Source organism: Mustela nigripes, chromosome 3, assembly GCF_022355385.1.
Source record: "Mustela nigripes isolate SB6536 chromosome 3, MUSNIG.SB6536, whole genome shotgun sequence".
NCBI lineage: Eukaryota > Metazoa > Chordata > Mammalia > Carnivora > Mustelidae > Mustela > Mustela nigripes.
This window is the reverse complement of record NC_081559.1, coordinates 38,030,134-38,049,195: the sequence shown is the minus strand read 5'-3', so window position 1 is coordinate 38,049,195 and position 19,062 is coordinate 38,030,134. Positions and strand designations below refer to the sequence as shown.

Below are 19,062 nucleotides of genomic sequence, written 5' to 3'. Positions count from 1 at the left end.
ATAACAAACAAAGCCTATGGCCAGCTGCAGAAGGGAAATAATAAGGATTAGAACAGAAATAATTAGAAACTAAACAAACAAACAAACAATAGAACAGATTAATGAAACCAGGAGATGGTTCTTTTAAAAAATTAATAAAATTGATAAACTCTTAACTAGACTTATGAAAAAGAAAAGAGGAAGGACACAAATAAAATCGCAAACAAGAGAGGCCAAATAACAACCAGCACCACAGAAAAGCAAACAATTGTAGGAGAATATTATGAAAAACTATATACCAACACATAGGGCAATCTGGAAGAAATTGGTAAATTCCTAGAAACATAAACTATCAAAACTGAAACAGGAAGAAATAGAAAACTTGGACATATTGATAACCAACAAAGAAATTGAATCAACAATCAAAAATGTCCCAACAAACAAAAGTCCAGGGCCAGATGGCATCACAGGTGAATTCTACTAAACATTTAGAAAAGTGTTAATACCTATTCTTCTCCAACTATTCAAAAATAAAATAGGAATAGAAGGAAAAGTTCCAAATTCATTTCATAAAACCAGCATCATGCAGATCCCAAACCCGAAAAAGACTTCATTAAAAAAGAGCTACAGGTCAATACCCCTGATGAACATGGATGCAAATATTCTCAATAAAATACTAGCAAATTGAATCCAACAGTATATTAAAAGAATCATTCACCATGATCAAATGGCTTGCAAGTGTGGTTCAATATTTGCAAATCAATCAGTGTGATACACCACATTAATAAAAGAAAGGATAACATCCATATGATCCTTTCATATAGGTGGAGAAAAAGCATCTGACAAAGTATAACATCCATTCATAACAAAAACCCTCAACAAAGTAGGGTTAGAGGGAACAAACCATGATATAATAAAGGCCATATACAAAAAAAAAAAACCCTATAGCTAATATCATTCTCAATGGGGAAAACCTTCTATAGTCAGGAAAAAGACAGGAACGTCTACTCTCATCACTGTTACTTAACATAGTACTGAAGTCCTAGCCACAGCAATCAAACAACCAAAAGTAATAAAATGTATCCAAATTGACAAGGAAAAAGTCAAACTTTCACTATTTTCAGATGATATAATACTCCATAGAAAACCTAAATGACTCCACTAAAAATTTCTAGAACTGATATGTGAATTCAGTAAAGTCACAAGATACAAAATCAACATACAGAAATCTGTTTGTTGATCTTTCTACACCAATAATGAATCAGTGGAAAGATAAATCAGAGAATCAGACTAATTTACTATTGTGCCAAAAACAATAAGATAGCTAGCGATAAAGCTTACCAAAGAAGTTAAAGATCTATACTGTGAAAACTATAAAACACTGATGAAGGAAATTGAAGAGGACACAAAGAAGTGGAAAAACATTCCACACTCACAGATTAGAAGAACAATTGTTGTTAGAATGTCTGTATTACCCAAAACAACCTACACATCTAATGCAATCCCTATCAAAATACAAACATTTTTCACAGAGCTAGAACAAACAATTATAAAATTTGTATAGATCCACAAAAGACTCCAAATAGCCAAAGTAATGTTGAAAAAGAAAACTAAAGCTGGAGGCATTACAATTCTGAACTTCAAATTATATTACAAAGCTGTAGTGATCAAAACAGTATGGTACTGACACAAAAACAGACACATGGATCAACAGAACAGAATAGAAAACCCAGAAATGAACCCACATCTATATGGTCAATTAATCTTTGACAAGGCAGAAAAGAATGTCCAGTGGGAAAGAGTCCCTTCAACAAATAGTCTTGGAAAAGCTGGATAGCAACATGCAAAAGAATGAAGCTGAACCGCTCTCTTACAACACACACACACACACACCAAATTCAAAATGGATTAAAGACCTAAATATGAGACAGGAAACCATTAAAATCCTAGAGGAAAACATAGGCAGTAACCTCTTTGACATTAGCCATGGCAACTTCTTACTAAATATGTCTCCTGAGGCAAGGGAAACAAAAGCAAAAATAAACAATTGAGAATCTATCAAAATAAAATCTCTGCACAGTGAAAGAAACAATAAACTAAACAAAAAGGCAACCTACAGAATGGGAAAAGATATTTGCCAGTGACATCTGATAAAGGGTTGGTATCCAAAATTGATAAAGAACTTTTAAAAGTCAACACCCAAAACCAAAGTAATCCAGTTAAAAAATGGGCAGAAAACATGAATAGACATTTTTCCAAGAAGACATACAGATGGCCAGCAGACACATGAAAAGATGTTCAACATCACTCATCGTCAGGGAAATACAAACCAAACCACAATGAGATATCACCTCACACCTGTCAGAATGCTAAAATTAACAACACAGGATACAACAGGTGCTGGCCAGGATGTGGAGTAAGAGGAACACTTGCACTGTTGGTTGGAATGCAGATTTATGCATCCAGTCTGGGAAACAGTATGGGGGGTTCCTCAAAAAGTCAAAGATAGAACTACCCTAAAATCCAGCAATTGCACTATTAGGTATTTACCCAAAGAATACAAAAATACTTTTTTGAAGGGATACATGCACCATGATGTTTATAGCAGCATTTTCAATAACAGCCAAATTATGGAAAGAACCCAAATATCCATCAACTGATGAACAGATAAAGAAGGTGTGATAAATAAACAAATAAATAAATATGTATACACACACACATATACACATTTATGTTTATATATACACACACACACACACACGTACATACAGTGGAATATTACTCAGCCATTAGAAGGAAAGAAAACTTGTCATTTCAAATGATGTGGATGGAGTGTTACATTAAGTGAAATACATCAGTCAAAAATGATAAATACCATATGATTTCACTCATATGTGGAATCTAAGAAACAAAACAAATGAACATAGGGAGGGGGGAAAAGAGGAAAACCAAGAAACAGACTCTTAACTACAAAGAACAAACTGATGATTAACATAGGGAAGGTGGGCAGAGGGATGGGTTAAATAGGTGATGAGTAATAAGGAGGGCACCTATTGTGATGAACCTTGGGTACTATATATGTGGTGAATCCCTAAATTCTATACCTGAAACATTATATGTTAACTATCTGGAATTTAAATTTAAAAAATTGGAAAAAAAAAAAAGCAGAGATTGCCAAAGTGACTGCAGAAACAAGACCCAACCACATACCATCACCAAGAAAAAAACTGCAAAATATAAAGATTTAGGTTAAGAATGGAGAAAGAGATACCATGCTAACACTAACAAAACAAACATACAAAAAAGACGGAGTAGTCACATTATTTCTACACAAAAAAACTTTACAGCAAGAAAAATTTTCAAGGAGAAAGAGGGTATTTTGTACAATAAACGTTCAGTTTTCCAAGAAGACTTAATAACCCATGACATATATCTACCTAAACACACAGCATCAAATTACAGAAGGTAAAAGTTGATAAACAGTAATAGAAATAGACTACAATTGGATATATGAAAAGCCTTTTTGTAGTAATTAATAGATCAAGCAGGTGGAGAATGCAGTTGACCTGAAAATCACTATCAATCAACTTTATCTATTTGACATTTTAGAATACTACATCCAACAGCAGAATACACATATTTCTCAATGGATTACAGGGAATAACAACCCTCACTAAGACAGACCACACTGTAGGCCATAAAACACATCTGAACAAATTTAAAAGAATAGAAATCATAAAAAGTATATTTTTCAGACATCAGGGAATTAAACTAAAAATCAATAACAGAAAGAGGTAGAAAATGCCCAATACTTGGAGATTTAAAAATATACTTCTAAATAATGTCTGGGTCAAAGAAGAGGTCTCAAGACAAATTTAGAAATATTTTGAACTGAATAAAAATGATCATACAACTTATCAAAATTTGTTGGATGAAGGGGCACCTAGGTGGCTCATTTAAGCATCAACGCTTGATTTCAGCACATGTCATGATCTCAGGGTTGTGGGATTGAGCCCCATATTAGACTCTGTGCTGGGTAAGGAGCCAGCTTAAGGTTCTCTTTCTTCCTGTCCCTTCCCCCACCCCACTCACTTGTGCATGCATGTCCACACTCGCTTTATTTATCTTTTTTTTTTTAAAAAAAACTGTGGGATGCAGAAAAAGCAGTGATCAGAGAGAAATGCATTCATTAAATGCAAATATTAGAAAAGAGGAAAGATCTAAAATCAATAATCTATGTTTCTCCACTTAAGAAACTGGAAAAGGGAAGAAAGGAGCAAGATGGTGGAGGAATAGGAGTCAAAAATATCCCAGGAGTTCAGCTATATAGTTATCAAACCATTCTGAACACCTACAAACTCAACAGGAGATAGAACAGAAGAAGAGCAGCAATTCTAGGAAAAGAAAATTAACCGCTTTCTGAAAGGTAGGACACATGGAGAAGTGAATCTGAGGCGACAGAAAGATAGACCTCAGAGGGAGGGGCCACCTCCCAGCAAGTGAGAGAGGAGTGGAGCACAAAATCAGAACTTTTAGAAGTCTGCTCCACTGGGGGAGATCACTCCAAAGGCTAAGTGGGGGTGGAGCCCTCATGGGGACAGTGTGGTCTCAGGACCCATGGGGTCATAGAAAGACCAGGGATGTCTGAGTGTGGCAAACCTGCCAGGGATCGGAGTGGGGAAACCAGCTCCAGAGACAGAGCTGAGGAGTACACTCTCAGCTCAGGGTTACCTTAAACCATGATCTGAGGCACAGTCGGGCCACTGCTCTTTAAGCAGGGACCTCACAAGGGGAAAATCCAGAGAGACCCCCTTCTTCCTCCTAGGGGAGGAGTGGTGTGGGAGTGCATGGCAGGAATCTGCTGGGCTTGGAGACTCCAAACAGGGCCATGCCCAGAGACATAAATGCTTGGTCACAGGCTGGGTGAGCACAGAGTGTGGCCAGAGACCTGGGAGACAGGAGGGACTGACTGCTTTTCTCTGAGGGCATATTGAGGAGTGGGGCCCTGAGCTCTCAGCTCCTCTGGACTGGAGATTGGGAGGCTGCTATTTTCATTCCCATCCTCCAAAGCTGTATGGAAAGTGTTCAGGGAGCAAAAGCTCCAGAGAGTGAACCCAAGCAGATTGCTTAGCCTGGCCCCTGGCAAGGATAGGGCAGTTCTGCCTTGGGAAAAGACATTTGAGAATCACTGCAACAGGTTCCTTGCCCAGATCAGCAAGAACTTCCAGCCAAGTCCAAGTTCACAAATCAATGAGAACTGCAGAACTCCAGAGCTAGGGGAAAACAACACATAGAATTCATGGCTTTTTTCCCCATGATCGTTTGGTCTTTCAAAGTTAAATCTTTTATCTTTTATTTTTTTCATATTCTATTTTTAAACTATTCCTTCTTCTTATTTTAAAGTTTTTAACTATTCTATCTTATCAACATCTTTTTAAAAATCTTCTTTTAATTTCTTATTTTTAATTCAATTTAATTTTTTTCAGTGCTCCAAGATTCTTTGTTTATGCATCATACCCAGTGCTTCCACGCAATACTTTTAAAATTTCCATTGTTACAGTCGTATTTTATCCTGTCATTGCATTTAACCTTATTTTTTGTATACATATAGGGGGTTTTTCTTTAAAATTTTGAGATACAATTTATTCTAAATAGATCAAAATATACCCTAAACCTAGCACATGGCTTTGTTCTAGTCTCCAGCCTGATCACATTCTTTCCTCTTTTTTTTTCTTTTTTCAAACCAACTTCTTATCAATTCCTTTTTTAGAATCTTTTTAAATTCTCATCTTTACAGTCATATTCCATCCCTTCATCGTGTTTACCCTTACTTTTGTATATAAATCAGTTTTTCTTTCTTTAAAATTTTGGGAGGTAGTTTCTTCTAACAGATGAAAATATACCCCAAATAAACTGTGTGACTCTGTTCTATTCACCAGTCTAATATATATATTCTTTTTTCCCACTTTGTTCTCCCCTTTCAGGTCTCTTCTGATTTGGGTAGTGTATATTTTTCTGGGTTCATTAATACCCTTTTAGTATTTTGTTCTCTCATTCATCCATTCTCATCTGGATAAAATGACAAGATGGAAGAACTCACCACACACACACACACACACACACACACACACACACACAGAACAAGAGGCAGTACGATGGCTAGGGACCTAATCAATATGGACATTAGTAATATGTAAGAACGAGAGTTCAGAATGATGATTATTAAGGTGCTAGCTGGGCTTGAAAAAAAGCATGGAAGATATTAGAGAATCCCTTTCTGGAGAAATGAAATCCTTTCTGGAGAAATAAAAGAACTAAAATTTAACCAAGGTGAAATTTTAAAAGTTGTTTAATGAGATACAATAAATAATGGAGGCTCTTACTGCTAGGATAAATGAGGCAGAAGAGAGAATTAGTGATAGAGAAGACCAAGTGGTGGAGAATAAAGAAGCTGAGCAAGGATGCCTGGGTGGCTCATTGGGTTGGGCAACTGCCTTTGGCTCAGGTTATGATCCCAGAGTCCCAGGATCCAGTCCTGTATTGGACTCTCAGCTCCATGGGGAGTCTGCTTCTTCCTCTGACCTTCTCCCCTCTCATGTTCCTTTTTTCTCTCTCTCACTCAAATAAATAAATAAATAAATAAAATCTTTAAAAAAAATTAAATAAACAAATAAATAAAATCCTTAAAAAATACACAGTCTCTGGATAAATAAGCAAGAATAATTTATCATTTAATCTTGTGACATAAAAATAAGGCACACACCATTTTCACCAATGTCCATGAAATATGTACAATCTGGATCATAATCTTGGCCACAAAAGAAATCTCAATAAATTATAATAAGTGGATGCTGAACAGGCTGTAGGTTAAAGAAAATAAACCAAACAGAGAGTTTACAAAAGAAAACAACAAGTACTCTGTTGGATCAAAGATAATATAGACCTTGTGGTTAGAGACTATTTCCAAAATAGAGGAGGAATAATATTCCATTGTATACACCATATCTTCTTTATCCATTCATCTATCAATGGGCACTTGGGCTGCTTCCACATCTTGATGGTTGTAAATAATGCAATAAGCACAGGGATGCATTTATATTTTTGAATTAGTGGGGTTTTTTTCTTTTGGTAAATACTCAGTAGTAGAATTACTCAATCATTTGGTATTTTATTTTTAATTATTAAAAGAATGAGATCTTGCTATGATCTCATGATGAGATATTATGCTAAATTAAAGAAGTCAGACAGAAAAAGACAAGTACCATATGATTTCACTTACACATGGAATCTAAAAAACAAAACAAAACAAAACAAAACAAAATCAGACTTTTAAATTCATAGAACAAACCAGTGGTCACCAGAGGGGAGGTCCAGGTGATGGAATGGGTGAAATAGGTAACAGTTATTAAAAGATACAAAGTTCCAGTTATAAAATAAATAAGTCACAGAGAGGAAAAATACAGCAAAAGGGATACAGTGAGTAATATTGTAATAATGTTGTATGGTGACACATGATTATACTTATCCTGATGAACACTGAATAATATATAGAATTGTTGAATCAGTACCCTGTACACCTGAAATGAATATAATATTGTATGTTAATTATGCTTCAATTAATAAAAAGATCAATAATAAAAAAATTTAGCCTAAAAAACATGAAACCATCATAGCAAGGAAAAAAGAGGAAGAAAAAGTTAAATAATGAAATGAGTAGAGATGGTTCAACATTAGGACATCTCCTTAGATAATTTAGTACATCAACAGACAAAAAGGAGGGAAAAAGCACATAAGTATATCCCTAAGTTGTTTTTTATTATCAATTATAGTGGTTATTTTTTATTTAATTAACATATAATGTATTATTTGTTTCAGGGGTACAGGTCTATGACTCATCAGTCTTACACAATTCACAGCACTCACCATAGCATATACCCTCCCCAGTGTCCATTCCTCCCACCCCTCTCTTCTCCAGAAACCCTCAGTTTGTTTCCTGAGATTAAGTCTGTTATGGTTTGTCTCCCTCTTTGGTTTCATCTTGTTTCATTTTTCCCTCCCAATGATCCTCTGTCTTGTTTCTCAAATTCCTCATATCAGTGAGATCATTTAATTGTCTTTCTCTGATTGACTTATTTCACTTAGCATAAGACCCTCTAGTTCCATCCACGTCATTGCAAATGACAAGATTTAATTTTTTGATGGCTGCATAGTATTCATATGTGTACACACACACACACCACCTCTTCTTTCTTTTTCTTTTTTTATTTTAAAGATTTTATTTATTTATTTGAGAGAGAGAGAGATCACAAGTAGGGAGAGAGAGAGGAAGGGAAGCAGGCTCCCCGCCTAGCAGATACCCCAATGTGGCGCTTGATCCCAGGACCCCAGGATCATGACCCGAGCTGAAGGCAGAGGCTTTAACTCACTGAGCCACCCAGGTGCCCCCCACCTCTTCTTTAACCATTCATCTGTTGATGGACATCTAGGCTCTTTCCATAATTTAGCTATTGTGAACATTGCTGCTATAAACATTGTTGTGCATGTGCCCCTTCAGATCACTACGTTTGTATCTTTAGGGTAAATACCCAGTAGTGCAATTTCTGGCTCATAGGGTAGCTCTACTTTCAACTTTTTGAGGAAACTCCATACTGTTTCCCAGAGTGGCTGTGCCAATTTACTTTCCCATTTATAGTGCATGAGGGTTCCCTTTTCTCCACATCCTCACCAACACTTGTTACTTCTTGACTTTTTGGTATTAGCCATTCTGAAAGGTGTGATGTGATAGCTCATTGAGGTTTGGATTTGCATTTCCCTGATAATTAATGGTGTTGAGCATCTTTTCATGAGTTTTGGGCCACCTATAGGTCATTTTGGGGAAAATGTCTATTTAGAGCTTCTGCCAATTTGTATATCAGATTAGCTTTTTGCTATTGAGTTGAGTTCTTTATATATTTTAGACATTAACCCCATATTGAACATATGATTTGCAAATATTTTCTCTTATTCATTAGGTTACCTTCTCGTTTTGTTGATTGATGCCTTCTGTTGCTGTGCAGAAGCTTTTTAATTTGATGTATTCCACTTGTTTATTTTTGCTTTTGTTGCTTTTGCTTTTGGATCAAATACAAAAATTCAACACCAAGACCATTATCAAGTAGTTTATCAACTATGTTTTCTTCTAGGACTTTTATGGTTTCAGGTCTTACATTCAAGTCTTTAATTCATTTGGGTTAGTTTTTGTATACATTATATTCTATTTATGAGGGGGTATATAAAAAAATGAAACTTCTTCCGTCAAGAAGACTGAAAATAAAGGGATTGGAAAAGACACACTAAGCAAATGCAAAGAGTGTTTTGCGAAAAAACCTAAAATTAGAAGCAAATAGAAGTTATGTTGAAAAGCCTTACAAATAATGTAGGCTATTTCATACTGATAAAATATACACTTCACCAGACCATATTGTAGAAGTCATGATCTATAAGAAAATGTCTTTAATATACTGAGGGGAATACATTACATGTTAATAAAAAAATAAATTTTTAAAAAAGATTTTATTTATTTATTTGACAGAGAGAGATCACAAGCAGGCAGAGAGTTAGGCAGAGAGAGAAGGGGAAGCAGGCTCCCCGCTGAGCAGAGAGCCCGACGCGGGGCTCGATCCCAGGACACTGAGATCATGACCTGAGCCGAAGGCAGCGGCTTAATCCACTGAGCCACCCAGGCGCCCCCAAAATAAAAATTTTTTTAAAATAAAAATAAAATACTGAGAGGACATATTTTATAGCTAGATAGTGGCAGAGCTAGGATTCAGAACACCCCTCCCCAAACTTTCTAAATACCCCCTGAGCTCCTATCCTCCCTCCTGGCCAGCATTAAATAGCACACTATGAATCACTATATTATATTACTTTTCAAATATGGAGAAGCTGCAAAATCACATGTATTAGGCCACAAGAAAATTAACAATTAACTATGAAATGAAAGAGAATCTTAAGGAACACTTTCTCTAACCACATTTGATAAAACCAGAACAAACAACCAGGACAAAGAAAGATCTCCTTCAATCCTATTCACTGAGAAATTTTCAAAACTCCTTCCAAATAGTCCTTAGTTCTTATTGTTGTTGTTGTTGTTTAAGATTTTTTTTATTTATATGACAGGCACAGATCACAAGTGGGCAGAGAGGCGGGCAGAGTAAGAGAGAGGTGGAAGCAAGCTCCCTGCTGAGCAGAGAGCCTGATGCGGGACTCAACCCCAGGATCCTGGGATCATGACTTGAGCTGAAGGCAGAGGCTTAACCCACTAGGCCACCAGGTGCCCCCAAACAGTCCTTAGTTTAAAAAGTAAATCAAAATAGAAATTACAGAAGAGTAAGAAACAAACTTTAATGAAAACATATAAAACTACAGACATATAAAAACCAGATATACCCAAAGTGGCACCAATTCATGGCTTAAAATGTATTTATTAGAAAACAAGAAACATTGAAAAGTAAATTAAATTTTAAATCAAACTATTAAGAAAAGATGTCAAGGTAACCCCCAATGAAGACAAAAATGAAGAAAGAAAAAAAATATAAAAATATAATAAAGAATAGTAGGATTTAATTAAATTTCAGACAAAAGATAAAAATAATGGATCGATAACAATCAATAGGTGATTCTTTGAAGAGACAATAAAATGCAAAGTTTGATCAAGAGAACAAAAGAAAAGACATAAATGAACAATGCTGGGAAAAAAGAAAATTAGTTAAGGAAAGATTAAAACTGCAATTAAAGAAAAGGTTAAAACTTTACAAAAGAAATCCTTGTATAATTTTCTACCAATAAATATGACAATCTAGGAAAAATGGCTACTTTTTAGGAAAATATGAATCATCAAAACTGAGCCTCAACATGAGAACTAAATAGAACTAAAAGTAATAGGAATGTATAATGTATTTCAAGACCAATCCTAACCCTGCTGCCTCCCCTACTACAATATCAGTTTCAAATAGTTTTATAGACAATTTCCAGCAACCCTTCAAAGAACAGATAATATCCATAATAAATAAACCATTCCAATACAATTTTATAAATTTTCAAATCACACTAAATCATTTTTTTAAAAGATATTGTTTATTTATTTGACAGACAGAGATCACAAATAGGTAGAGAGGAAGGCAGAGAGAGGGGGGAAGCAGTCTCCCTGCTGAGCAAAGAGCCTAATGTGGGACTTGATCTCAGGACCCTGGGATCATGACCTGAGCTGAAGGCAGAGCTTTAACCCATTGAGCCACCCAGGTGCCACACCCTCCATCATTTTAAGACTACTTTATTTCTGCTATAAATACCAGATAAATGAAAGTCCTCAATAATTAGCAAACCAAATTCAGCATGCATTAAAATGATCATACACCATGATCACATGGGACTTATTTCAAGGATATAAGGTGGTTCAATATCAGTAAAACAACCCACATGATATAAACTTAAATAAAATGAAGGACACAAGTCTTATGATCATCTCAACAGATGCAGGAAAACTATTAGACCAAACTCAATACTCATTTATGATAAAAACTCTCAACAAAGTAGGGTTAGAGGGAACATATCTGAACATAATAAAGGGCATAAAGGGCGTACCAACAACTAACACCATGCTCAACAGTGAAATGCTAAAAGCTTTTCCTCTAAGATCATAAACAAGGTAAGGATGTCCCCTACCTTGCTACTTGTTTTCAACATAGTACTGGAAGTCCTAACAATAGCAATCAGACAAGAAAAAGAAATTAAAAGCATCTGAATTCGTAAAGAAATAAAACTGTCACTGTTTGCAGAAGACGTGATACTATATATAGAAAACCCTAAAGACTCCACCAAAAAAACCTGTTAGATCTAATAAACAAATTTGGTAAAGTTGCAGGATATAAAATTAATATACAGAAATCTGTTGCATTTTCTATATGTGAATAACAAACTTACAGAAAGAGAAATTAAGAAAATGCTATTTACAATAGCACCCAAAATAGCAAAATACCTAAGAATAAATTTAAACAAGGAGGTCAAAGACTTGTACTCTGAAAACTGTAAGACACTGATGAAAGAAATTAAAGATGACACAAATAAGTGGACAGATACACTATGGTCATGGATCAAAACAAATTAATGTTAAAATTTTCATACTACTGAAAGCAATATAATTCCTATCAAAATACCAACAATATTCTTCACAAACTAAAACAAATAATCCAGAAATTTGTATAGAAACACAAAAGATCCCAAGTAGCCAGAGCAAACTTGAGGAAGAATAACAAAGCTGGAGGCATGACAGATTTCATGCTATACTACAACACTATGATAATCAAAACAGAATGGTACTAGCACAAAAATAGACAGAAAGATCAGTGGAACAGAATAGAGAGCCCCCCCCAAAAAAACCCACATTTATACAGCCAAATAATCTATGATAAAGGAGGCAAGAATATACAATGGGGGAAAAGACAGTATCTTCAATTAGTGAGGCTAGGAAAACTGAACAGCTACATGCAAAAGAATGAAACTGGACACTATCTTACACCATACACAAAAATAAACTAAAATTGGATTAAAGTCCTAAATGTAAGACCTAAAAGATAAGACTCCAAAGAGAAAAATAGGTAGTAAACTCTTGAACATTGGTTTCAACAATTTTTTTTAAAGTAGGCTCTATGACCAACATGTGGCTTGAACTAATGACCTCGAGATCAAGAGTTACATAGTCTACCAACTGAGCCAGCCAGGTGCCCCAAATGATCTTAATTATATATATATATATAATTTTATATTTGGATCTCTTTAGGCAAGGGCAACAAAAGCAAAACTAAACAACTGGAACCACCTGAAACTAAAAAGCTTTTGTACAGTGAAAGAAACCATTTACAAAAGGCAACCTGGAGGAGGGGAGAAGATATTTGCAAATGATCTATTTCACAAGAGGTTAGTATCTAAAACATAAAGAACTGCTACAACTCAACACCAAAAAAATAAGCAATCCAATTAAAAAATGGATGGAGGACCTGAATAGACATTTTCCCAAAGAAGACATACAGATGGCCAACAGACAGAGAAGATGCTCAACATCACTGATGACCAGGTAAGTGCGAATCCAAACCATGAGATGTCACCTCACACCTGTCAGAATGGCAAGAATCAAAAAGACAAGAAATAACAAGTGTTGGTGAGGATGTGGAGAAAAAGAAACATTTAATGCACTGTTGGTAGAAATGTAAATTAGTACAGCCACTATGAAAAATGGTATGGAGGATCCTCAAAAGATTAAAAACAGAAATACTGTGTGAGCCAGGAATTCTACATCTGGATATTTATCTGAAGAAAATAAAAATGCTAATTCAAAAAGATATGTGCACCCTCATGTTCACTGCAGCATTGTTTACAGTAGCCAAGATATGAAAACAATCTAAGTTTCCATCAATAGAGGAATGGCTAAGGAAGATTCGGTAATATATACTATATAATGGAATATTACTCGGCCATAAAAAGAAGGAAATCTTTGTCATTTTCAATGTCATTTTCAATGACATGGATGGACCTAGAGTGTATGAAATTAAGTAAAATAAGTCAGAGAAAGACAAGTACTGTATGATTTCACTTACATGTGGAATCTAAAAAAATAAACAAATGAATAAACACGACAAAACAGAAACAGACTCATAAGTACAGGGAACAAACTGATGATTGCCCAAGAGGAGGTAGGTGGGGGGAATGGGTAAAATAGGTGAAGGGGATTAAGAGGTACACACTCCCAGTTATAAAATAAATAAGCCAAAGGGAAGTAGGGGCACCTGAGTGGCTCAGTGGGTTAAGCCTCTGCTTTCGGCTCAGGTCATGATCTCAAGGTCCTGGAATCGAGTCCCGCATCAAGCTCTCTGCTCAGCAGGGAGCCTGCTTCCCCCTCTCTCTCTGCCTGCCTCTCTGCCTATTTATGATCTCTCTCTGTCAAATAAATAAATAAAATCTTTAAAAAATTAAAAATAAAAATAAAAAAGCCAAGGAGATGTAGAGTATAGCACAGAGAATACAGTCAATAATAATCTAATAATTTTGTATGGTTACAGGTGGTAACTAAACTTACTCTGGAGTGGTTTCATAATGTATATACATGTCAAATCACTGTGCTGTACACCTAAAACCAATATAATATTATATGCCAATTATACTTCATTTAAAACAAAAACAGAACCCAATAAATGAAAAGACAAAACAAAAGACACCAACTTGCAAATTTAAGAAAGTCTAGAAACCCCAAAAAGGAAAAACACAAAACAAAAAACCAAAATTTAAAAATTTAAAGAAACAAACAAATCTAGACTTACTACAGTATAAGTGCTGAGAGAAAAATCTTAAAAGCATTCATAGGACAAATTCAGGAACCACAACCAAACCTCAAGCAATAAACTTTGAAAACTGACAGTTAATCAACTAGTCAATCCATGACTGTACATTCCTGGTGTGGTGGGGCAGGATTAAAAAATCTCCCCCAACTCCCACAAGCAATATAGCTTTCTGTTGATAAAACTGTGAAAGTTGAAAAAAAAATTTAAAAACTTTACTGAAGAGATGGAACTATGGTAAAGCATTAGCAGGCAAAAGTAAAGTCAAAAGGAGAAACCAGAGATGGAAGCAGGCACAGAGCTACTTTTGACTCGATGGAATGCTGATTCAAGGGAATCAGAACCTCGGGTTTGACAACTTTAAGGGGTGAGGGGGACAGAAGTGAAGTCTGGAGTCCACACAAGGTGGAGGGTCCAGCGGGAGTCCCGGCCACCACCACCACATCTTCCCAGTGAGAATGGAGTGCAGCAGGCAGCTCTGGAAAGATGTGGCTTCCTCCAAGTGCTCTCAGACCCGGACCTGTGTTAAGGAGTTCCTGGAGGCACCTGAATGTGGCAAACCAAAACTCTTTCCAAAGTCGTACCTTCATTGCAGTCCTTGATTTTACCTAAAAATAATTTCCCCAATACAGTGCTAGTACACAAAGACACTAAGCAAAAAAACCTTTGTGAACAGAACATTATGTTTCCCTTTTCTTTGTGGGAAGCGGAAAATGGTAACTTTTTAGTGGAGAAGCCTGGCAAACACCACCTTCATTCAATGATGAAGGTCAACTTCTCTGGTGATAAGTCAGGTTGGCATATATCCCCTGATGTGATGTGATGAGGAGGGCACTTCACCTCCTTGGTACACTCTCAGAAAACCCATCGGCCCAGGCTAATCCTGAGAAAATCATCCAGATGAATGCAAATTAAAAAGAACTCTACACATTTCTGCAAAGAAGACATCCAGATGGCCAACAGACACATGAAAAAGGGAAATACAAATCAAAACTACAATGAAATATCACCTCACACCAGTCAGAATGGCTAAAATTAACAAGTCAGGAAATGACAGATGTTGGCGAGGATGCAGAGAAAGGGGAACCCTCCTACACTGTTGGTGGGAATGCAAGATGGTGCAACCACTCTAGAAAACAGCTTGGAGGTTCCTCAAAAAGTTGAAAATAGAACTACCTTACGACCCGGCAATTGCACTACTGGGTATTTACCCTAAAGATATAAACGTAGTGATCCGAAGGGGCACATGCACCCAAATGTTTATAGCAGCAATGTCTACAATAGCCAAACTATGGAAAGAGCCTAGGTGTCCATCAACAGATGAATGGATAAAGAAGATGTGGTATATGTACACAATGGAATACTATGCAGCCATCAAAAGAAATGAAATCTTGCCATTTGTGACGACGTGGATGGAACTAGAGGGTATCATGCTTAGCAAAATAAGTCAATCAGAGAAAGACAACTATCGTATGATCTCCCTGATATGAGGAAGTGGAGATGCAACATGGGGGGTTAAGGAGGTAGGAGAGAATAATGAATGAAACAAGATGGGATTGGGAGGGAGACAAACCATAAGTGACCCTTAATCTCACATAACAAGGAGGAGGGGGTTTGGGAGAGGGGGATGGGGTTATGTATATTGGGGAGGGTATGTGCTATGCTGAATGCTGTGAAGTGTGTAAACCTGGCGATTCACAGACCTGTACCCCTGGGGATAAAAATACATTATATGTTTATAGAAAATTTTTTTTAAAAATTAAAAAAAAAAGCAGTCTACAGAACGCCTGACCAGTACTCTTCAAACTGTCAAGGTCGTGAAAGAAAAGGAGAGACTGAGAAACTGTCACACACCAGAAGTGAGTGGAGTCCTAGATTGGATTGTAGAACAGTGCATTAATGTATATTAATGGAAAAGCTGATGAAACTGAAAAAAAAAAGAAAAAAAGTCCAGAGTTTAATTCACAGTGATGTTACCAATACTGTTTTTTCAGTTTTGAAAAATGTGCCATAGTCATGTCAGAGGGATAATGTCACAGGAAATGAAACTGGGTGTGCTGAATGTAAAAGCTTTGTACTCTCTCTGCAACTTCACTGTAAATGTAAAATTATTCCAAAATTAAAAGCTTGTTTTAAAAAAAAGTATGAGTGAGAAGCAGCAGAAACAACAGAAAACAGGGCCAGCTACAAACACCTCCCATGTTGAAAGTATTAGATACCAACCTAAAATTTCTTTAATCTGTTAGCTCTTTTATAAAACCTTTTTATAAAAGAAATCTACAGCAAACATCATCCATAACATGTAGTGATAAAAACTTTCCCTTTGGGATTAGGATCAGGATGGAATCATTGCCATCAGTACTGGGGATAGACTTGAATCCACCATCTTAAGAGCTCAGGAGCTGTGGCTGAACACCATGCACAGAATTCATCGTAACTTTTCCCCCTCATATGAATTATTTATAACAGAGGGCGCATCTAGCTTATGAAATCAATAGCATAAAAAGTCTACACTGTAAATTTTAAGCTTTAATAAGATCGAGTCATCATAAACAAAGTTCAAAGACAAGGAGAGTATATTTATAACTTTCAGAATATTTAGCAAATTCTCCTTTCTCGTTAAAGAAACGACAATCATGTCAACTGAGTAACACTGGACAATAAATGAACCAGCAATTTATGGAAGAGGCAAATGGCCAAAAAACACTGTCCAGCCTCCTGTGGAATCAGGAACATGCACAGTAAATCAAGATGCAACTTTTATCCACCACCTTTGCAAAGTTTGGGTGTGGGGAGAGGATTTCTCTCATTTGATATTGGCTCAGCTACTTAGAAAGACAATCTGGCAGGATGTATAAACAAGTAAATATTAGTAACCTTTGCTTCCACAATTCTACTTTTTTGGTTGTTAACATGAGACAAGTACTTGTAAATGTACAAAAATATAAGGAAATAGATGATTCTTATTATAGCTTGTTGGTAAAGCGAACAACTGAATATGACCTAAATGTCCATCAGTGGGGGCTGGGGGGGATGGTTTAAGACTTACGATATATCGATTCTATGGAACAGCATATAGCTCTTAAAAAGAATGGAGTGTATCTATATGAAGGTGATCACTAGGATTTTCACTCTTAAAATAAGAGAAAATGAAAAATGCAAAATGGGATATACAATATAATCCCATTTATTAAAAAGGCAAGGCACAATATGCATATTTAGGCAAAGAAGCTATATATAGAAATGCACAGAAAAAGATCTGAAAGGCTCTTCAGGAAACACTTAATAGGACCGGACTGGAAGTTGCAGTGGGGTAGGTGGGAAACAAGGCTCTTGCTCTTGACATACTTCCACTTTGTTTAAAATTTTATGAACGAGAATGTATAATGCATTTCTTTTGTAGTAAATAATAAATTGATTAAAATATTAAGTAATATTATTTCTGACCCATTACTAGAGAAAAAGATAGGATTTTCGCCCACTACACACCCTCCCCCCTTTTTTGGGTCAGAGACACAATCCATTCCAGAACAGAAAATCATAGTCAAGATCAAACCCCTGAGTCTGCACTTCTCTTGGGTGCTCTGGAGCCTTTCTCCTCCTTTTAGGACAGGGGCCCAGCCAGAGAGGAGCAGGGCCCGAAGGAGGCCTGTCCAAAGGATAGGTGTGAGCCCACAGCACCCCACGTTGGAGCGTAAGTCAGGTGTTGCCTCTGATCTGCATATCTTTTCAACAACCTTCATTGCGGTGAGTCACGAAGGGAGAGGAGGCCGAGGGAAAGGAGAAAGTTCAGAGGTCATGAGGAGAGAGCAAATCCCTGTCACAAGCCTCATAAAGGACCGGGACTTCAGACAGGCCTCCAGCTGAGCCCGGTGACCAAAAAAAAAAAAAAAAGAAAGAAAGAAAGAAAGTCCTTTGTGTGGTGGAAAGCTGGATGAACACCTCATTTCCTCGTTACCCCTTCCTGCCCTTAGTATATTCCAAGCCAGCATTCTTATAAACCGGGTCTCAAGTAGAGATTTAGTTTAGTGTCCCAACTTCAGGGTCCTTAGAAAGACAGGGAAGCAGTCCATGGCCACAGAGAGACAGAGGAGAGAGGGAAGGAGACTGAGACTGACCTGGTGCTGAAGCCACTGCCTCCATCAGCCATCTTCCCCCTCTGGCCCACCTGGGCCCTGCCTGGGCCTCAAGTGTGGCCTCTGAACCCTCCGTCCCGTGGCCTGGTTCAGGGTGGCTTGCAGGAGCCCAGAGCAGGAAGTTTGTGAATTGCCTCACACCCAGAGAGCTCCGCCCAAATGGGGAAAAGAGAAGTGAAAGTATCTCTGAGTTGCCGGGCATTGTTTCCCTCCTGGAGCTCCACGATGATTCTTAGGCCCCCAAAACACAGAACAACAGGAAGGGAGGCCTAGGAGGGACGATCAGGGCCCCGAGGAGCAGAGCCAGGCCCCAGGGGGCCACTTGTTGGCACAAAGACACAGAAACATCTATGTGTCCTCCAGCCTTCCTGACCTAAGAAGGTTTCTGAGTATAATGAGTATAACAGCGGGGGGGTCGGGGTGGGGGTGGGGGTGGGGGCTCGTTATTTGCCCCTTCCCCTCACCGACATGGCTGGGGGGCGAAAGAGGGAAAGGGAAAGTTCACATCTTTTCCCTTCCTGTGGGAGAGCCTGGACCCAGCAAGATGCCAGCATGGGAACCCAGGACGGGAGAGA

The 19,062-nt window shown here is 37.1% G+C and overlaps 1 protein-coding gene across 1 annotated transcript in view; it reads right to left on the bottom strand.

Moving 5' to 3' along the window:
- SP100 (SP100 nuclear antigen) overlaps nt 1-18,644 on the bottom strand; it is an 88,204-nt gene extending 69,560 nt beyond the window's left edge. The window contains exon 1 of the mRNA XM_059395480.1: nt 18,470-18,644. Coding sequence (XP_059251463.1) covers nt 18,470-18,501 — 32 coding nt within the window. The 5' untranslated portion in view covers nt 18,502-18,644. The remainder of the gene's footprint in view (nt 1-18,469) is intronic.
- Between the last annotated feature and the right edge of the window lie 418 nt (nt 18,645-19,062).